The sequence below is a fragment of the Urocitellus parryii genome, chromosome X (genome assembly GCF_045843805.1).
Source record: "Urocitellus parryii isolate mUroPar1 chromosome X, mUroPar1.hap1, whole genome shotgun sequence".
In the NCBI taxonomy this organism is placed as follows: Eukaryota; Metazoa; Chordata; class Mammalia; order Rodentia; family Sciuridae; genus Urocitellus; species Urocitellus parryii.
Genome location: NC_135547.1, coordinates 79,374,412 through 79,397,691, shown reverse-complemented (window position 1 = coordinate 79,397,691; position 23,280 = coordinate 79,374,412). Strand labels below are relative to the sequence as shown.

Sequence of the window (23,280 nt, the reverse complement as noted above, 5' to 3'; positions counted from 1 at the left end):
GAACTATATGAAGTTATCTTCTTTGAATTCCCTGCCTTATTTTAATACAGAAAAGTACTAGGTAAAGAAACAACTTTAGGGCTGGGGTTGTGGCTCAGTGGTAAAGTGCTTGCCTAGCATGCATGAGGTACTGGGTTCGATTCTCAGCACCACATACAAATAAATAACGTAAAGTAAAGTAAATGTATGTAAATCAAGTACACAGATCCATGTAGTCTCCTGAGAATATTTAACAGGCATCTTTAAAAAACTTTGTAGAGACTTGAGGTTACATTTTATCTTTTTAAGGAAGTAATCTGTTGTATTACTACTTGTGGTCATTCCTGTAGCTTACATTTAAAAATTAGAGATTACAATATAAGTCTTTCTACAAATTTGTTCAAAATTGGGATCCATTTCTTCTAAACTGGATAGGTAGCATCTGTGGTAACTATCCTTAAGTGTCATGAATGATAAAATGAATATGACTGTCAGGGATATTTTTTTTAATGGAAACTGCTGTGAGTCAAAGCCTACTTGTATGTGAAATGTTAAAGAAGCCCTTGGCCTTCTCAGAAGCAAAGTCTTTGGGGGACATTTAAGATCCAAACTGTAGCACAAAGGAATAACTCTTATAATTTTCTTCTTTATTTATTTTTGTTGCAAAAATTTAAGGTGTAGAACATGATGTTTTGAGATATATATGCATAGGTAATCACTATGGGTAAGCAGTTTAATCATCTCTTAGTTCTTTTTTTTGTGATAAGAACACCTAAAATATACTTTCTTAGAAAATTTTCTAGTATACAGTATCATGCTATTAGCTATAGTTCATATATTATACTTTGGATCTTTAGATTTATTCATCTATATAACTTCCACTTTGTATACTTTGACTTACATCTCACCATGCCTACCTATGCTGCCTCTAGTAATCACCCTTCTGTTCTGTTTCTATATATTTGACTTTTTTTGTTATTTTGTTTCCTCATATATGAGAGATCATGAAGGATTTTTCTTTCTGTGTCTGGCTTATTCCAATTAACATTAGGTCTTCCAATTTCATCCATTTCTTTTTTGCAAATGATAGTATTTTCTCTTTTTCAAAGCTGAATAATAATCCTGTGTATGTGTGAATTTTATAATTTTTAATCCATTTATGTATCCATAGACACTTGTCATTTCCATATCTTTAATATGCCATAGTGAACAAGAAAAATGCAACAATGAACATGGAATGTACATATACCCAGAAGAGGAATTGCTGGGTCATATGGAAGTTCTATTTTAAATTTCTTGAGGAACTTCTATTTTCCTCTGTTTACCCTAGTGGCTATACCAATTTACACTCCTACCAACAGAATGCAAGGGTTCCCTTTTCTGTATATTCTCACCAACTTGTTATCTTTTGACTTTTTTTGTGTTGTGCTAGAGATTGAACCTAGGGCTTTGTGCATGGTAGGAAACACCCTTTCCCTAAACTACATCCACAGCCTTATCTTTTGACTTTATGAAAATAGCCATCCTTGCATCCTAGGTAATATCTCAGGGTGGTTTTGAATTGCAATTTCCTGATGATTAGGGATTGGAGCACCTTTTCACATACCTGTTGACCATTTTTATGTTTTCTTAGGGAAAATGTCTATTTCAGTCCATTGCACATTTTTAAATCCAGTTATTCATTTGTTTGTTTGTTGTTGTTGTTTATTTTGTTTGAGAGGGATTTTTTTGGATTTTGTTTGTTTGCGATTGAGTTCTGTGAGTTGAGCATAATTTGGTTATTAATGAAATATGTATGGTTCATAAATATTTCCTCCCATTCCATAGGTTGCCTTTTCAACTTGTTGATTATTTTTTGCTGTATAGAAGTTCTTTAGTTTGATTTAGTCCCACTGTTAAGCTTTGCTTTTATTTCTTGTGCTTTTAGTTTCATATCCAAAAAATCATTTCCAAGACCAGTGTGAAGAAGTCTTTCCTCTATGTTTTCTTCTAGGACTTTTATAGTTTGGGTCCTTAGGTTTAAGTATTTTATTTCTTTTGAATTGAATTTTTGTGAATTATATAAGATAGGGATCCAATTTCATTCATTTGCATGTGGATATACAGGATTCCCTACTACACCATTTATTGAAGGGACTACCCTTTTCACATTTTATTGTTATTGTCACCCTTATCAATGACTACTTAACAGAATATGCTTGTTTGTTTCTGCACTCTGTATTCTATTCCATTGTTCTATATGTCTGCTTTTATACCATATCCAAAATTCTTTTTAATTGATTTTATTTTTTTAAATACACAACAGCAGAATGCATTACACATATAGAGCACAATTTTTTATGTCTTTGTATATAAAGAATGTTCACATCAATTCATGTCTTCATACATGTACTTTGGTTTTTTTGTATTACAATTCTTATTACACATATATACCACAATTTTTCATATCTCTGTATATAAAGTATGTTGACATAGATTTCTAATATAATTTCAAATCAGATCGTGTGATGGCTCTAACTTTGTTCTCCTCCAAACCCCTCCCAGGGCTACTTTGACTGTGGTTCCTTACAAATTTTATGATTTTTTTTCTATTTGTGAAAAATGCCCTGGGTATTTGGATATGGGTTGCATTGAGTGTGTGGATTGGTTTGGGTAATATGGATGTTTTGACAATATTGATTCTTCTAGTCCATGAAGATATCTTTCCATTTATTTGTGCCTTCTTCAGTTTCTTACATCATTGTTTTAATGTTTATAATGTTTATATGTTTTTTAATGTTTATAACATATGTATCTTTCACTTCCTTGGTTAAATTTATTCCCTTTTCCTGCTAAATGATACCAGCTTAGGGTATGGGGTGATACAGGCAAAATGAAACTATCCTTTCCACCCTTTTTGTGTGATCATTATTGAGTTGTTTCTTCCACTGTAGATACAGCTTTTTTATTGGTTCTTTTTGGTTATACATGACAGTAAATTCCATTTTGACATAATTATACAAGCATGAAATATATCTTGTTCTAATTCAGACCCTTTTTAAATGGACTCCTGAGCTGTTCCAGAGTTATTTTCATTTATGTATAGCTGCCAAAATGTTGCTCTTTGTGCAAGAAAGGGAGGCTAGCAACTCCAACTCTACCATCTTGCTAATGTCATCTGGAAGTAACTCTTTTCCCCAACATCCCTGATAGAATAATATTAGGTGTCTCTCAAGAAGTAATTATCCAGAAATACTTTATAATAAGTAGTAATACAGCCCTAATTGGTTTTGAAGATCTTACAAAGGAGGCATAAAAGGTTTATTTTCACATTGACTCAAATAAGCAACTTCAAGTGACCTATAGCACTCATGTAGGGGTTCTCCTTAACACTCTCCTATAAGGTTACTATCTCAGATGTGGATTTGCCCAGACTATAAGAAACCAAGGCACCTGAGCCCTGAATGGTAGTCATGAGACTTAAGGGTCTAGGCTTAACTCTGATGGAATCAGAACTACTCAGAGAAAAGTTGTCCCACAGTTTCCAGGGACTTCCCAGTTCCTCTTACTTTCAGGCACAAATATCAACTCATAGTAATGGACCTTTCAATGAATCTCTTGCCTAGACCCACAGATTTGAGTCTTTACAAAAACATTACCAAATACATTTATTCTGTGGTTATTTGGCAGGAAATTAACTCAGTCTTGACTTTGATATAAATACCTAAGGTTAGCATTTGCCAATTGTAATTACATAACCTCTGTCCATTAGACTTACTTTATTTCCTAGTAGAGACTGTAAAGTCTGTTCCTTCTCTCCTTCTCACCAGTGCTTCTATTATCCTAGTTTGAGAATCCAGTAAAGAGCTCCAAAACAGGATCAAGCCCCAGGGTATGTGATAATTATGCACAACATATTTTATTTATTCTGTATCAGTGTATCAACTATAAGAGGAAAAACGTTTCAAAAGAATCTAGTGGTTGGGCTGGGGATGTGGCTCAAGTGGTAGCGTGCTCACCTGGCATGCGCAGGGCACTGGGTTCGATCCTCAGCACCACATACAAATAAAATAAAGATGTTGTGTCCACCGAAAAACTGAAAAATAAATATTAAAAAATTATCTCTCTCTTCTCTCTCTCTCTCTCTCTTTAAAAAAAAAGAATCTAGTGGTAAAAGAACTGAACTTTCCTTAACTAGCCATAACTGCTTTGAGCTCCAATAATGAGACTAGATATGAACTCTTTGATTTCCTTTGATAATTTTTAATAGAGTATATCCCAAGAGGTATATTTTATAAAGTAAAAAATCTTTATAAAACAAAACCAAAAATTTGCTTTAATTTGCCAATATAGCTTTCTGATGCTAATTATAACTAGGACTTGGAGGAATTAATCTCCTCCCTGTCAAATGCTTAACACATACCCAGACAAATAATAATTTCATCATCTAGTATATGAAGTGTTTCATATGTAGCTAATTTTCTACTCCTTTATTTGGATAAAGCTTTCTTTGTTTTACAGCCATTACTATTGCTCAATGTAGAACAGGTTTTTGATTTATTTTTAATCTGATAGTTTCTGCTGCCATGACAAATCACCTGTTAGAAAGAACAGCAGAAGAAATAAAGCAGTATTTACTGAGAGCATGCTAAAGTTACAACATTGAGCCCATAACAGGTTTTAAACAGTACAGTCTCTAAACTCAAAGGTCTTACATTTATCTGGGGAGATAAGACATATACCTGAAAAGCTGTCCAATAAAACACAATACAGGATATGTTATTGACCAGATGAGCTGATTTTTAGATTGACTCAGCTGGTAAATTGATATTAAATTGGGTAGGACCTCGGATACAAGACTAAGAACTTTATTCTGTGGGTGATGAATTTCTGAAGGTTTCTGAGCAGGGGATTGATCTGAGAAAAATACTATTTTCAGAAGATGATGAAATGATACTCCTATCAAAGCACACTTTCATTATAGGGCTGAGATTGCTCTAATCCCTGGACCTTCTGAGAGGACTGGTGAGAGCCCTTCTCTTCTTCAGAACTCAAACTCTTCGAGTACATCCTGTATACAAGAGCTCTGGTTCAAAGACAAGAAGTCTTTCACATTAAGAGCTTTGTTGTTTAGAAGAAGCCTCTTTAGGTGATATTCTGTGCAATCATCTCCCAGTGAGAGAGAGCCATTGAATCTTGCTTGAAGGAAACCTTACTTTATCACTTAGTTCTTCAGGCCTAATCAGACCTATGATTATGCCTGAGGAACTTTAAATACTGCCACAGAACTTAGGGTCCTAATTTAAATTTATGTTTTCTGCCTCAAAAATATACTTCCTTAGGTACCAAATTGCTCTTATTTATTCCCATGAATAATGGAAGTAGGTACAGACAGCTATAGAAAAACCCTTAGTTTCAGTCAATTCTTTCCATCTTTCCACACAGGAATTCAGAATAAATTGATAATTAAATGGGGGGGGGAGGGTGATTTCCTATGGGCTAGGCTGGTCACAGTGTAGATAGAATTGGGGCCTTAATGATTAGATAGGATATGGATTGGTGGCAAGGAAAGAGACAGAAGATATGAGGAGATTCACTGGTTGTAATTAATAAGACCCCAAACTAAGTGAGGGGGACAGGAAGAAAATAGTTTGGCTCTAGTAAAAGGTTGTACAATAGGGTCCTAGATGGGAACCCACTGAAGTCAAAGAGCTTGTCAACTGCATTTCCTTATTCTCTGCAACCCCAGCAAAACACAGTTACACATAGAAAATGATGGTTAGCAGCCATAAAGAAGAATGCAATTGTGGCCTTTGCCAGTAAATGGATGGAACTGGAGACTATCATGCTAAGTGAAATAAGCCAATCCCCCCCCAAAAAAAACGAAGGCCAAATGTTCTCTCTGATATGTGGATGCTGACTCACAATAGGCGGGTGGGAAGGTGAAGGGGAGGTTCACCAGAATGGATGGGGTGGGAGTGGTGGGTGCGTGAGGGGAAGGTTGGTGATGGGAATGGGAAAGACAGTAGAATGAATTGGACATAACTTTCCTATCTTCATATATGAATACACGACCAGTGTAACTTCACCTCATGTACAACCACAATAATGAGAGGTTATATGTGTGTATAATATGTGAAAATACATTCTAAAAAGAACATGTATAACTAAAAAGAACAAATTAAAAATTTTGAAAAAAGAAAATGATAGTTGGGTTCATTCAGAGGGCACAGCTGTTAGTTTAATGACTATTATGTGCCAGATGATTTTCAGGCTTTGTTATATTTAATAATCATAATCATTTTGTGAGCTGTAAATATCAAACAACCCTATTCTACAGAAGAGGAAACTCACATTCAGAGAAACCCAAAGTCATACAACTAAGTAAGCAACAGATACTGGTTCCAGAGTCCAAACTCTTAACCACTGTACTACCCAGTAGCTCTCCTTTGTGCCTATTTCCTTTTTTGTTTATAGACTTTTTAAGTTCCATTCAAAATAAATTATCTCAGTGTCTGTGACTATTTCACCAAAAATAAAAGAATGGAAAAACATAGGGCTCTAACATGGCAAACACTTCCCAGCTTTGCTACTAGGTTGGACTTGAGACTGTGGAAAGTACCTTCTACTCTCTGACCTCATTTTCAATGCCATGGTGTCCAAGCTATCTTCAGCTCTAAGGTGTGATTTTTAAAAAATATTTTTTAGTTGTAGATGAACACAGTATCTTTATTTATTTATTTTTATGCAGTTCTGAGGATCGAATCCAGTGCCTCACTTGTTCCAAGCAAGTGCTCAACCACTGAGCTACAGCCCCAGCCCTAAGCTGTGATGTTTTATGGGCCCATCTAATACTCAGGATTCAGTAGTCAAGTTAAATAACCACAACCTGTTATTTTTCACCAAATAGTTTCTTTCTTTGTTTCTAATGCATATCGTTTGATTTTTTAGTTTGTTTTTAATATTTATTTTATTTTAATTTGTTATATATTACAGCAGAATGCATTACAATTCATATTGCACATACAGAGCACAATTTCTCATATCTCTGTTTGTAACACAAAGTAGAGTCACACTGTTCATGTCTTCATATATGTACTTAGGGTAATGAGGTCCATCTCATTCCATTATCTTTCATACCCCCTTCCTTTCCCTCCCTCTCCTCTGCCATATCTACAGTTCATCTAATCCTCCCATGCTCCCCGCCAACCCCATTATGAATCAGCATCCTTAAATCACAGAAAACATTTGTCATTTGTTTTGGGGGGATTGGCTAACTTCACTTATCATTATCTTTTCCAACTCCATCCATTTACCTGCAAATGCCATGATGGTGATTCCATTCCCAGTTTTCTTTTTTAAAAAAAAGAATGCTATTATATACTAAAGGATACTGTAAACTTACATTTTAATATACCTCATGTGTCCTGAAACAAAATATTTTATTCATATATTCTCTATATGCACATAGTTTCTCCCCTTATCACCTCTATCTAGCATTTGGCCACCAGTCTATCAATGACCTATTCTCACACCTGTCATTTGCCTTTGCTCAAGAGTAGTAATTCTAGGTCTCATCCCTGAAAGGATCAAACATAATATACTAGGTTAGGGTGGGGCTACTCCTTTGGGTAAGTAAGCAATCTGCAATTGACATGATCCCCATGGTCTCTAGATAAGAAGAAAGTATCCATGCCCTTGGCTCCTAGAAAACTCATTTCATGCAGTAGTATCATGGATGTTCATTTTACTGTTTTACCTGCATTGTCCAGTCCTAAACTCCGAATTAGTATGTGTTCCTGAAATAATGCAAGTCTTTAACCATTGAGGTCAGAAGGCACTTCCGAGGGGATACATCAAACATGGTACTATGGAGGGATATAAAGATAAGTGAAAAGAGGCCTCTGCCCTCAAGAAATTCACAATTGCAGGGAAAGATGAGAAAAGCCCTTAAGTCCAATGCATTTGATTGTGAGCATTTCTATAAAAGTGATGCTATTAACTACATACCTAATGTAGGCTTAGCCTTATGCTAAGCACTGTGTGATACATATGGTGTGTGATTGATGGTTAGTGATGCTTAAACTATATCAATAAAAACGGAAAGGATATGGTCAATACAAGTAAGGTTTTAAGGAAGAGGCAGGACTTCCTTAAATGTGATTAGGGTGGATAACATTAACATAGACGCTAAGAGGAAGGAAATAACACTTCAAGTAAGAGGTACAATGTGAATGGGATAAGAAGACTAAAGAGGCCACCCATTCTGAAGCACATGGTAGGCATTGTGCATTGTGAGCAGTAGTCTTCAGAGAGGTAAGATAAAACCTCATGGTGGAGGGCTCTGTAGACTTGATGAAGGAAATAGATATTAATGTTATGGTCATGAGTTAATATTGATATAATGAAAGATAAATTTGAGAAATATTACTCAGATACTGATAATAAGCAGGATGAGTTACAATTTGGATAGATAAGACCTAAAAAGAGCAGCAGAAAGCCCAGTGTGTGTCATAATAGATTCATGAGTAGTTGTAACACTAAAAATGGAGAGGAGGGATCAAAGCCAAGAGACATTTTAAATAACTGGACAAAGTCCCACCAACTAGAGAGATCTGGGAGTCGTTGGTAGTTATAGGAATTATGGCAGATAAACCCATGAAAGGTGAAGGAGAAAATCAAAGGAGAGAATAAAATTAGAGAAAGTAAAAATTGGGAATCATATAAGCAGTATTGACATGCATCTATGTGGACAAGGAAATGAACGATGAAAGAAAAATTCAGAGGTTCAAAGATAGAACATTAGCAAACACTCATTTCAGGGTAGGTATGAAAAATAATCTAAATGAGAGATCATTGCCTTATTTTACAGATTAAAAAATAACTGAGTCTGGTTTATGACTTATGTAAGGTCATGAAGTTGTCACAACACAGTGCAAGTTCTTCCAGACTCCACATTGCATCCTTTTCTCTACTCTTCCCAATCTTTGAGAATCACTGGCTAGAAGGAAATGTAAATATGCTGTCATAGTCACTTTACATAGAATCAAGGGTTTATTAGAAACCTAGAATGTTAAAGAAAAGGAGGAGATCTAGGACAAACAGGAAAAAAAACAAGGCAAGCGTCAGCATTCAAGAAGACTAAAATGATATCATCCTTGATTCAAGTACTCACCCATTGAATAATGGTGAAATCACTACTGCATAGGCAGCAAAAGCAGGTGGGATGGGGAAGTAGTATAAGTACAGATGGCAAAAAAAGAGGGTGAATTGACTTCCTAGATTGTTCATTTGTCTTCTGTTATGAAGAACCTTATTTTTTAAAAGTATCTGCATTTTCTCAATTTGGTTCTTACCAGGTGAGCCTACCAATGCAGCCTTACCTTAATCTTACCCTGGGAGTAAAACAATGAAGGAAATTGGTAATCATGTTTTTCAGCACAAATATCAATGTCTGAAAGCACATGATTTTAATTCAAATAATTGCATGGTGGAAATGTTTTGTGCCAAATAAAATTGTGACTTGCAATGGAAAAAAAGTAAAAAAAAAAAAAATCCACTTAGCAGAATCCTAAAAATCAGTTCTGGAAAGGTTCATTGCCAACCACACCTAAAAAATATTGAGACAACCAACCATTTTCAAGGAGTAAGCATCAAAAGGATTAACATCACTTCTCAGAAGCAGCAAGGCAAAGAAATTCATTATACTTCCAGAATTGTCTTTTCCTCTGTCAATTGCCTTCTTGGTAGAAACTTGGATAGGTGAGATGAGTTGCATCCTTAAGCACTTTCTGCCTCTTTTTCCCTTTGTTGTACAAATATGAGTTATTCTCTATATCCATCACTGAAGACCTGGTCACTACAGCTGTTTTCTGTTCAGATTCAATAGCAAGAATACTATGAGGCTGGGATTCCAGACAACACAGAATGTTGTGCCTACGATGGGATCATGATTCAAAGGAAAAACATTCTCAGAAGCATTTTTACTTTTCCACTATTCCTAGAAGAAAGCAGCCTTGTGTTTGGAATTTTCCCAGTTAACTCACTGGCATGAGGGTTTGTTAACCTGCCATGGCAAAGGTAACCCACCCTGACTGCTTGGCCTGAGTCTTCAGAGATCTCCCAGTTATGGAAGTACTCTGGATGACACACTAATTTCATAAAAGAAAATATACCGGGCAGAAACTGTAAGGGATGACCACTGTCAAATTTTTTTATCTCCAAGTGCCAAGTACATTATTATGCTGAATGTATGAAGAAAGTGATTATCCATGCATTAAGCTGCTGATTGAGAGTGTATTTTGCTCTTCCAAAAAGCTGGAGGTCAGAAACAAAAACATTTGTACCACAAATGATGTTACTTGTTAATCTGGGGACTCTTATTTTCTAGAAACCTCACTCCTTTTTAGAAATATACCAACACCTAAAGTACTATAATAGCTATCTCAATTATGTCCAATGGAATAACAGCAAGATAGGGTAATTTTGTGAGTAGCGAGACCCAAAACATTCCATTAAAGTCAGATGATGTTGAGCTGTCATCACAGCTATTTAAGTCAAATACCAGTCATTATTATGGATCAGATAATGCTGATAAATAAAGTAATCTTAGTTCATAGTATAGAAGGCTGATTGCTCTTGGAATGTGAATAGCTGGACTGTTTACAAATGCTCCCATGTAGAACACCAGTCCGTAAATATTTGTAGATATTTGCTGTCTCCAGAGTAGATAAGAAGAAAAAATACCATTGAATGAATAGCTACCCAAATGAGACACAGGGGCATTTGATCACTGTCTTATTCTATTTTCTGTTGCTATAAGAAAATAATTGAGGGTAAGTACTTTATAAAGAAAAGAGGTTTATTTGACTCAAAATTCTGATGGCTGGAGGGTCCAAACATCATGACAACAGCATTCTGGCAAAGCCCCACTAGCTCCATCACAACATGGTAGAGAAACAGAAAAGGAAGTGGCCACATGTAGAAGGGGCCAAACACATGGCGTGGTCTTGCTTTATAATAACCTGCTCTTATAAGAACTAACCAGGTAGTGATAACTACAGTATTGCCTTCTGAGTGTGGCACCCCCCAATGACCTAATCAGCTTCCACCAGGCACTGTCTCTTAAAGGGTTACCACCTCAACCCTGCCACACCAAGCATCAAGCTTCTAACACATGAACTTTTCAGGAAGAGACTCAAACCATATCCAAATCATAGCACTCACCTTTATTTTTCAATCTTACAGATTATCCAGAAGTCTCATCATCTCTTGCAGTGGAAACAGAAACGTAGCAGTTTTCTCATTTCTGAATCTCTCAAACAGGTCAGTATTTCTAGGGAAGCACATTTAGGGCCACCAGACTGCTAAGAAGTAGCCTTTGGAACATAACTACAAAAGGAATAATTCTCATTCTGGTGAACAGAATGTTAAATTCTTCAATCTCATTGTGCACATAAGCAGATGTTCTACACATAATTTCTCTGTGCAGTGTACTGAAAAAGACTCCTTTATTCCCTACAAACTCACACTTATGTCACTTGTGCTAAAAGACCCCAGGGGATACTGAAACAGCCAAACATTCCATTCAGGTTATCTACTTTCATACTGTGAATTATAAACCTTGTCACGGTGCATTCCAGGCCTCTGAAATGATATGTGTTACAAATAGGTTCCTTTTGCCTGACTCTATTATGTCAGTTAATAACCTACTCTTACCCACTAACAGGCAAAAAGCATCCTCCCTACACTCCACCCCTCCTAAAATCTACTAATCTGTAATCAGTGGCAGGCAGCTTTACACACAGGATTCTCTTTAGCCTAGTGAAAAGCTAAACAGACTTCTCTTTGCAGCACTCACAGGTAAATAAACCAAGTGGAATTTAATATTAAAAGGAGATTTTTAGTTATAGAAAAACCATGAAGCTCAAAACTCAATCTAAAAGAATTTCCAATTCTTTTCTCAAGAAAAAGTTATCAATTATTCAGAAGGCTGTCAATCTGCCTGTGGGTTCTGAGGTCTCAATTCTGTCCCTTACAGAAGGTCAGCTATATACAAGTAAAGATACTGTATAAGACTTTGTATATGCCAGTCATTTTGCTGTGTACTTTGTATGTGTTATCTCATTTAATCCTCATGTTAACTCTGTGAGGCAGATATTACTATTCCCATTTTACTTATGAGAAAAATGAGGTGCAGAGAGGTGTTAAACTACTTATCTGAGATTACATGCTAGTAAGTAGCTCACCTAGGATTCCAACCCAAGGCTGACTTCAAATTGTGCTCTTTTCATGATGGCATTACATTTAAACATCTGACTTGGGCTACTTACTCTCCATCTTCACACATAATCAAAGGTTAAAGGGGCTGGGGTTGTAACTGAGTAATAGACCACTTGCCTTGCATGTGTGAGGAACTGGGTTCGATCCTCAGCACCACATAAAAATAAATAAAGGTATTATGTCCATATACAACTAAAAAAAATTAAAAGTTAAAGCCAGGCATGATGGTGCACACCTGTAATCCCAGTGACATGGGAGGCTGAGGCAAGAGGATTGCAAGTTCAAGGCCAGCCTCAGCAATTTTTCAAGGCCCTAAGCAACTTATGGAGACCCTACCTCTAAATAAATAAATAGGGCTAGGGATATGCTCAGTGGTAAAGCACCTCTGGGTTCAATCCCTGGTAGCAAATAATAATAATAATATTAAAAAGAAGGAAGAATTCCATCTACTTTCTTATCCACAGCCTAGATGAAATGTTTAATATTTAGCTAAGATAATTCATATGCTAGTAGTATCTAGATTTCAGTTATCTATGGTGCTCATCTCTCTTATTTTCTGATTTTTGTATGTTATCAAGGTATTCTAAAATACCCTATATAAGGGTTAGAGAGTTGTCTTTTTTAATATTTTATTTTTTTTAGTTGTAGATGTACACAAATACCTTTATTTATTTATTTATTTTTATGTGGTGCTGAGGATCGAACCCAGGGCATCGCAGTGCTAGGAAAGCGCTCTACCGCTGAGCCACAACCCCAGCCCGAGAGAGAGTTGTCTTTCTTGTAGGAGTTCTTAAAGCTTTCAATATGCTACTAAATTTTGTGACTCACCAATAGGAGGTTGTAATATTCACTTGAACTAATTTGACTGTTGGATCCTTCCCTTTGTGCAAATCACGGACATTTTTCTTTATTGCAGTATTTGTCAGGACTTTTAACATGCTACAGAACATTGTGAGTCCCCCAAAGTGGAACAAATTATTTCCCAAACTCATATTACTATATAACACTTACGTTTTTCAGAACACCTTCAGTGAATATTGAACTATGAAATATATTTTTATATGTTCCATACCTTTTCCATGGCAATTTGTCCAATTAACTGAACCAATTAGTTTATAGAAAAAAAACACAAAGTTATGTTCTGATAATAATAAAATAGTGTTTGGGCACACAGGAGGGAAGAATTGGAGCATTTTAAAATTTATCAAGAAATGGAGAATTTTTTTTTAAATGTTGGACTGGAAGTGTATAGCTCAGTTAGTAGAGTGCTTGCCTCGCATGTGCAAGGCCATAGGTTCAATCCCCAGCACCACAAATAATAATTATTATAATAATAAAAATAAAAACAAAATATATAAATAATTATTACAGTGATATTTATAAAAACTCCAAACTAAAACAACTTTAATGTCTATGAACAGAACAGATGAATAGTTATATATGTTCAAATTATTAAATGTCTATATATTTTCCTTTATTTTATTTTGAAACATATTTTAGTTAAAGAATGAAGGATAGAATGATGATTTACAGGGGGCTGGGGATGTGGCTCAAGCGGTAGCGCGCTTGCCTGGTATGCGTGCGACCCGGGTTCGATCCTCAGCACCACATACCAACAAAGATGTTGTGTCCGCCGAGAACTAAAAAATAAATATTAAAAAAAAAGAATGATGATTTACATATGTGCTTGCCATTTAGAGTTAACAAACGCTGACTTTATTTTCATTTTGTCTCAAATTTTTGTGTATAAAAAGAAATTATTGCCATATTTTTACACAAAAAATGCAGTGATTCTAGATGATTTTTTTTCAAAATGAAAAGGCAAACTCATAAAAACATTTGCAGAATATACAGTGCACAAAATTAAACATCCATAAATTAGAAAGCTCTTGTAAATCAGTAAGCAATGTTAGAAAATGGACAAAAGATATGAAAAATCAGTAACATATGAATTAAAATGAAGATGCGTGAAAATTGTTCAACTTCACCATAAAAGAATACAAATTAAAATAACCTAAAATAGCAATTTTGGTCTATTAAATCAGCCAGTACTTACAAATTGTGGTACCTAGTATTGGCAAAGACATGTTGAAATAGATGTTATTTTACACTGCTGATGTAAGTTTAAATACATAGATCATTTTTTTAGAGTAATTTGGTGACATGTATAAAAGCCTTAAATTGTTCATACAATTTTATCTAGTAACTAATTCCATTTTAGGAATGTATTTTATGCTTTTATTTGTGCATTCTAGTTATACATAATAGTTGAGTTCATTTTGGCATAATCATACATGTGTGAAATTTAATTTGCTCCATTTAAATCCCTGGTGCCTCCTTTTTCCAACACCTCCTCCCTCCCCCAATTCCCCTTCCTCTGCTAATGGTCTTCCTTCTATTTATTTATCTATTTGTTTTAATTGGTGCTTTATAGATATACATAAAAGTGGAATTCATTGTGCTATATTTATACATTCACAGAGCATAATTTTGTCTAATTCATTTTAGGAATGTATTTTAATGAAATAATCTGGGCTCTGCACAACTATTTATCATCAATTTATTATAATGGTAGAAATTTTGAAGCAAAACTAAATATCTAGCAATAGAGGAATGGTGAAATATATTGGTACATCATTCTGAAGAAAAATTGTGTGACTATTAAAAAAATTTGAAGAATAATTAATAAGACTATGAAAAAGCTGTGTGAATGCAGCTTAATTTCATTTTTACATGGTGTTAGAAATTGAACCCAGGATCTTGCACATGCTACCACGAACTCCACCCCAACCCCAAATTCAAAAGTATAATTTTAGCCAGGCCTAGGTGGTACATTCCTGTCATCCCAGCAACTTGGGAGACCAAAGCAAGAGAATCACAAGTTTGAGGTCAGCCTTAGCAACTTGTAAGACCCTGTCTCAAAATAAGAAGTCAAAAAGGACTGGGAATGTAGCTCAGTGGTAGAACATGCCGAAGTTCAATCCACAGTACCAAATAAATAAATAAATAAATAGTGATATTTTTGTCAGTTTTATTGAGATATAATTCTCATACTATATAATTTGAACATTTATAATTCAGTGCCTTTTAGTATATTCACCATAACAAAAATCAATTTTAGAACATTTCTTACCCCAAAAAGAATCCCCATACAAATAAGCAGCCACTCCCCATTCTCACCATTCCCACCCCTAAGCGGTTGCTAGTCTACTTTCTATCACTATGGATTTGCCTATTTTGTACATTTCATATAAATAGTATCATACAATAAGTGGTGTTGGGGAGAAAACATTCATAAGTCAAATATCTGATGAGACTTGAATGCAGAACATATGAATAACACATACAATTCAATAATTAAAGGAAAATAACCCAATTTTTAAACTGGACAAAGAACCTAAACAGATATTTTGCCAAAGAAGATATACAAATGAACAAACAACCATTAAACACATGAAAAAATGTTCAACATCATTTGCCATTAGGGAAACAAAAATTAAAACCACAATGAGATATCAATTAACATCCACTTGGTGTAGTTACAATGAAAAAGATAGATGAAAACAATTTTGGTGAAGATGTGAAGAAGTCAAAACCCTGAAACATTGCTGCTGGGATAGTAAAATGGTGCAGTCATTCTTGAAAACATTTTGGCAGTTCCTTGAGATGTTAAACATATAATTACCAAATGACCCAATAATTCTATTCCTAGGGCTGGGGATATAGCTCAGTTGGTAGAGTGCTTGCCTCACATGCACAAGGCCCTGGGTTCAATCCCCAGCACCACACACACAAAAAACCTCCTAGATATATCCACTGAAATTTATATATAAATATTCATAAGATTATTCATTATGTTCAAAAAGTAGAAACAACCCAAGTGTCCATCTACTGATAAGTAGATAAATAAAATATGATATACCCATACAATGAAATATATTTGGCAACAAAAAAATACAGGTTCCAACAGGAATGTGCCTTGAAAACTTTATAAAATTACATTTTAATTTAAAACTTTTAAATATAAAATGCATCTATATATAGAAAACCACTGAAAGGAAATATGCCAAAAATGTAAGTAAAGACAAAATTTTGATATGAGTTACCTACATCTTCATCAAGCCTAGGCATTTCAAATTCTCTTGCTAATATTCTTATGCCACTAAATTCATTGCCCTAGTCAACAAAAACCCAAATTCCAGATTCAATCCATCTGTCTCTCTTCTCCAATCCTACACCCAGGCTGCTGAAAACTACCACAAAAAATGCATTATAAATATTGATTGCTACTGATTGCAAATATCATGACTGAGATTACAGATGTGTGGCCTCTAGCCTCAACTGACCTGATAAGTCTTCATTATTTACCTACTTAGGTAATTCTTAACTACTTATTATTTAACTACTATATAACCACAGATGGTACTTCTGTTCTCCATTAGCCATAGCTTCATCTATTCTTTCATATTATTCTTGTCCTGTATTATAATGAAAGTCCTAACATATGCAATAATGCTAGATAAAGAAATAAAAGATATTCCAGTTGGAAAGAAAGAAGTTATATATCTTTGTTTGCAGATGACATGATTGTATATGTAGATAATTCAAAGAATCTACAAAACTACTATAACTAATAAGTGAGCTTAGCAAATTTACAGCACACAAGACCAACACTCAAATATCTATTATGTTTTTATATATTAGCAATTTACAGCTGTGAATCTAAGATTAAAAACACAGTACTCCAAAAAAGTTAAATAACTAGACATAAATATAACAAATCTTATATAGGATCTGCATGCTAAAATCTACAAAACACTAATGAAAGAAACCAAAGAAGACCCAAATAAATGGCAAGACATACCATGTTCATGAGCGAGAAGACTCAAATAGTTTTCAGTTGTTAGTTGGGCACAAAGGTGTACACCTGTAGTCCCAACTACTTGGAAGGTTGAGGCCGGAGAATGGCTTGAACTTATGAGTTTGACAGTAGCCCAGAAAATATTGTGAAACTCCATCTCAAAAAAAAAGAGAGATTAATTCTCTCCAAATTGACATGAAGATCTAATTAGATCCCAATTAAAATTCTAGCAAGGTTTTTTATAAGTATGGACAAACCTATTCTAAAATGTATATGGAAAAGCAAAAGAACTAGAATAGTCAAAACAATTCTAAAGAAGAAAAACAAGGGCTAGGGTTGTGGCTCATTGCCTAGCACATGTGAGGCACTGGGTTTGATCCCCAGAACCACATAAAAATAAATTTAAAAATAAACAAAATAAAGGTATTAAAAATGACACTGTGTTAAAAAAAAAAGAAAAACAACTGTAGAGCCAACCTAGATGCCCTTCAGTAGATATTTGAATAAAAACATGTGGCATATATATACACACTGGAATTTTACTCAGCAATAAAAAGAAAATAAAATCATGACATTTGCAGGTAAATGGATGCAGTTGGAGAAGATAATGCAAAGTGAAGTTAGCCAATCCCAAAAAAACAAATGTCAAATGTTTTCTCTGATATAAGGAGGCTGACTCATACTGGGGTAGGGAGGAGGAGCATGGGAGGAATAGACATATTCTAGATGGGGCAGAGGGATGGGAGGGAAAGGGAGGGGCAGGGGATTAGCAAGGATGGTGGTACATGTATGAAGACACAAATTGGTATCAATTCGTCAATTGTATACTTTATATCCAACCAGAGATATAAAAAATTTCCTGTATATGTGTAATAAGAATTGTAATGCATTCCACTGTCATTTATTTTTTTTAAAAAATCAATTAAAAAAAGAAAAACAAAACCAGAGAACTCAAAACTATTCAATTTAGACATACTATAAAGCTACAGGACTCAAAACAGTGTGACATTGGCAAAAGTTTAGGCCCATAAACTAATGGAACAGAATAAAATACAGAAATAGACCCACATAAAGAAGGTCAATTGGTTTTTACACAAATGTGTAATGTCAGTTCAATTGAGAATATACAATCATTTCAAAAGATGGTATTGGAAAAACTGGACATCCTCACACAAAATACACCTCAACATATACAGAAATTAATGCAAAATGGATCATGAACCTAAATAGAAGTGTAAAACTAAACTCTCAGAAGAAAATAGGAGAAAATCTTCTTCACTTTGAGTTAGGCAAAAAGGATTTAGGTGTGAGAATAAAAGAAAAAAATTACAAATTGGACTTCAATAAAATTAAAAACATTTGTTGTATGAAAAACACTAGTAAGGAAATAAAAAGATAAGTCATTAACTGGAAGAAAATATTTGCAAAAGACATATATGATAAAAACACTATATCCATAATATGTTAAGTGCTCTAAAACTCATTACATATAAGTAAGAAAATCCAACATAATAAAAATGCACAAAGTGTTTAAATGCACATTTCATCAGAGAAGATATACAAATGGCAAATAAGCACAAGAAAAGATGCTCAACATCATTGGCTATTAGGAAATGCAAATTAAAACCATAAGAAAATTCTATTACACCCATACCAGAATGAGAAAAAAATTTTAAATATTGCAATAATACCAATGCTAATAGGGATGCAGAAAAATTCAATCTCATGCATTACTATTGGGAATGCAAAATTGTGAAGTTATTCTGAAAATCAATTTGGCAGTTTCTTGTAAAATTAAACACTATATGACTCAGTAATCCTATTACTAAATATTTCCCCTAAAGAAGTGAAACCGTATATTTACAGAAAAGTTTGCATATGAATATTGATAGCAGCTATACTCACAAAAGTCTAAACCTGGAAAACAAGTCTTTTTGAGTGGGTAAACAAACTATACTACTCAGCAATAAAAAGGAATGAACTATTAATGCTTGCAACAACATAGATGAATCTCAAATGCATTATGCTAAGTGAAAAAATCTCAGTCTCAAAAGGCTACAATACTGCATGATTCCATTCATATGACATTTTGGAAAAGGCAAAAATACAGGGAGAGAAAACACGTCAGTGGTTGCCAGGGTTAGGAGTGAGGGGAGGCTCTGCATTCTGTGATGACAGTTACAAGATTCTATGCATGTGTAAAAGTTCACAGAATTGTAGACCAAACAAAAGTTAATTTTACTGCATTTAAAATTTAAAATTAAAAAAATTAAATCAGGATGGGTGGTATAGCTCAGTGCTAGAGCATTTGCCTGACATGAAAGAGGCCCTAGGTTTGATCCCAGCACTGCAAAAAAGAAAAAAAGAAAAAACCTTCTCTCCCATTACACTCAAACTTCTTATACCCTCCTTCCTCCCCTCTACCATTAGAAATCTCCTAAAACAATGTCGTCCCAAACTTTGTAGGCTTTCTCCTGACCATCACATAAATCTACTTATTCCTTTTGTCATTTCTTGGCTAAAGACTGTGTATATACTGATTACTGAATATGTATCTCCAGCCCAGAACTCTCTCCTGAGCTCCAGACCTGAATAACCTTACTCCCTCCAAAAACAAAAAATCAGTTTCCCATTTTTGTTCTCTCTGCTTCACCTCATCCCTTCTCTGATTAATCACCAAGGTGCATTGATTACAATTTCTAAATATTTCTGGAAGCTGTGCACTTTCCTCTATTTTAATTATCATGACCGCTAGATCATATGTCACCTGTATTATTTCAATAGCCTCTTCACTGGTCTGTCTCCAGTCTTGTCCCCTTCTAGTCCATTCTTTGTATTATAACTACAATGGTGAAAAGCTCAATCTTTTTAGTAGCTTTCCTTACTGGTCTTTGAATAGTCTGAACTCTTTAACATGGTTTACAACTCCTTTCATGATCCAGCCCATACTCCTCTCTCCAGGCTTATCTCTCATTATTCTCAACCCTGAAGTTTCCTCTCCACCAGTCCTATCCTCAAACTATATGCTTAAACCATACTGTACTTTGTTCAGTCTCTCAAACATGCCCCTACTATTTTGCATGACTGCGATTCTTTCTTGACAACTCCCACATTTTCCACCCCAGCTCTACTTCAGCTGGATAAATAATATTTATCCTCTGGTTTCACATTCCACATCACTTATTTAGGATATCACTGAGTAACTCCCACAACTAAACTATATATCCCTTCTGGATGCTATCATAATACTGTTACAAGAGACTTTTGTTTGGTGTTGTAATAGTCTATTTGCCTATCTGCTGTCCACAATGAATTGTACACTCCTTGAAGGCAATGATTATGTCTTGTTGACATTTTAGTATCAGCTAAATGCCTGGCATGGGGTAAGTATTCAGTAAATATTTACTGGATTAATGGATGAGGAGAGAAGATGGGCAACAGTCTATAAGATTAAAGGTCACTATTTTTCTCTTTCTATATTTTCCAAGTATTCTATGATGAAATGTATTGCTTTTATAACCAGAAAATAATAATATGCTTGAATTAATTCTAAAAGTATATTAAGCATACTTGAAAAAGAAAAAAAAAACTATGAAAAAAATCACGTATAACCCTACCACCTAAAGATAACTTGTTAACATTTTTTTGTATCCTTTCCAGTATTTTCTATGGAGATATTTATATACTAGGGATTGAATCTGGGGTTGCTTAACTACTGATTTACATTCCCAGTCCTTTTATTTTTTTAATTTTGAGGCAAAGTTGCTTGGAGCCTCACTAAGTTGCTGAGGCTAGCCTCAAACTTGTGATCCTCTTGCTTTAGACTTCCAAGTTGATGGGGGTGCACTTCCACCCCTGGCTCTATGGATATATTTTAAACATTGAGACCATATTGTGTTCTGTTTTGAATTCTGTTGTTTTCAGTTACACCAAAAGTAATTTTTCAGTTATATCAAGCAACAATTGTTATTTAACCATTTCTCTGCTGTCCAACATTGAGGTTTTATTTAATTTTTATTTATTTGATTTTATTTAATTTTCCAGTATTATGATAAGGCAGAACAGAAATCTGTTCCCCTCATTTATAACCATTTCTGTAGGATAGGATCCTAGAAGCAAATGTATGTTATGAACTTTTTAAGACTCAGTGTATATGGTTGAATTGTTTTCCAGAAAGCTTATACTAATAATAGCTCCTTGAGGATATCCTGTATTCTATTCCTTTAGTCTGATTTTATTATGTTAATTTTACAGATGAGAAAACTAAGGTCCATTTACACAATTTATCTAGAGTCACCGACTTAACAAGTGACAAAGCTAGAATTCTAATTTGGAATTGCTCAATTTCAAAGCTCATGTTATTTCCTTGTAGATTTCAAAAATAAGGATTTTGAATTAACAAATTATTACATATTTTCTAAAGAAAATATGAAAAAATCCATGTAGACAGTAGAGAATATAAAAATATGTTACCTATGAGTCAACCACTTACAAAAATTTAGTGAATTTTCTCAGACTTTTATTCCACATCCAATTTGGGGGTTAAAATAACTCTAATTCATGTATTTAATTTTGCATTTCATCCTTTTCAATTTACATTTTCTAGTACATTCCATATTCTTCATAAACATAATTTTAACAGTTACATATTATTGTTAAATGGGTGTTTCCATGTGAATTTTTACTGTTGTTCAGCTCACCTATGAATTTCTTATTTTTATTCCCAGGACTCACCATCTCTCATGAGGCTTACAGAGTTCAATGTTGGGAACCATTCTCAAAATAAGCCACCATGTTGGATTTAAAGCTTCACAGTTTGAAAGCATTCCATCAAATACTTGCTGTGCAGATGTTTCAGGACTTTACAAATTATTTAATTTACTGACTGCTCTGCAGTTGGTAACAATAACTTCAAGCCAGTTTTTCTTCCTTTCCTATCCTCTCCCAATTGACGAAAGCCTAAATGTAAGATATATATCTTTACATTCATCTTGTCAGGTAAAAGGGAATTCAGATGCCTTCTTTGGAATCTTTAATTCCCCCAGAAAAACTATTAGTTATATCTACAAGGGTCTTTTTGGTATTGGGGGCAATCAGCATACATTGGCTGCTTGGTGCATGTGCCTTTATAAACATGTATATGTGCAGCATATCTATACAAAATTCTGCTGTAAAGTTGTAAAAATCAAGGTTAAAAAAGCCTGAGGATTTATTAATCATGCCTTTTCCCTAAATAGCAATTTCAATATTTGCTGAGCTTTGAATCATCCATATATCAAATGTCTCAAATTTGAGAGGGAGATTCAATACACTATGATCAAGGTCCTCAAATTGAGAATCAAACAATAATGTAAAACCTGTTCTCTGTCACAGAGGTTCCTGGAAGCACCACAGCTAATAGAAAAGATCAGATCAGATCAGATTAGATCAGATCAGATTTCCACTTTATGAAACATAACAATTAGTGTTTTTAAAGAGTTTTAATGTCAGGCTATGGTAAAATTCTCCAATTACTTTTATTCATTTCTCTGCTCTCTAGTTTTATTTTAGCTTTTATAAAGTACTGTTATGATGAAAGAAAAATTATAAGCAGCCTAAGTTATGGGCCATCGGTTTTGTAAAGGGTTTTAGGGTGATTTTCGGGTTTAATTACAATACTGTTCAAAGGGTGAAGTTTCACAGCTGACATTAGCCTGAGGATTAACTAAAGATCTGTATTTTCACAGCAGGGGTTAATGTACAGATAGTGATAACTGAACAGTAATATGCCAATCCCCTTTTTTTAAAGCCTCAGTGGTAGCTCAGCCATTAAGATAGTTTATATCCATTTCCCCATTTATTTATAATCAGCCTTTCTTTCAGTCCTAGTGCCTGAATCAATGAGTATGGACACTAATGCTGCTTCTTTATAATAATAATACCTAAGAGTATTGATGTTTTTCATTTTTCAACCAGCACTCTAGTGCCCAGCTGCTGACAATAAAAGCCCCAACTCTTATGGAGATCAGTGGGAGTTAGAGGCATCTTACAGATATCAAGGAATTGAGCTCCTTGTGGGATGGTTAAGTTCACTAAATTATCCTCCCTGAAATCTTTTTGAGTTAAAAAATAGAGTTGCCTATTACAAATAAATCAGTGTTGAGGCACTAATGCAACTGAGACAGTGAGCAATTCAGCTA

At 34.5% G+C, this 23,280-nt stretch overlaps 1 protein-coding gene across 1 annotated transcript in view; it reads left to right on the top strand.

The window, feature by feature from the left end:
- Zdhhc15 (zDHHC palmitoyltransferase 15) overlaps positions 1-22,183 on the top strand; it is a 90,680-nt gene extending 68,497 nt beyond the window's left edge. Inside the window, exons 11-12 of the mRNA XM_026405591.1 lie at positions 11,206-11,283; positions 21,829-22,183. Of these exons, the coding sequence (XP_026261376.1) occupies positions 11,206-11,252 (47 nt within the window). The 3' untranslated portion in view covers positions 11,253-11,283; positions 21,829-22,183. The remainder of the gene's footprint in view (positions 1-11,205; positions 11,284-21,828) is intronic.
- Positions 22,184-23,280: the final 1,097 nt, after the last annotated feature.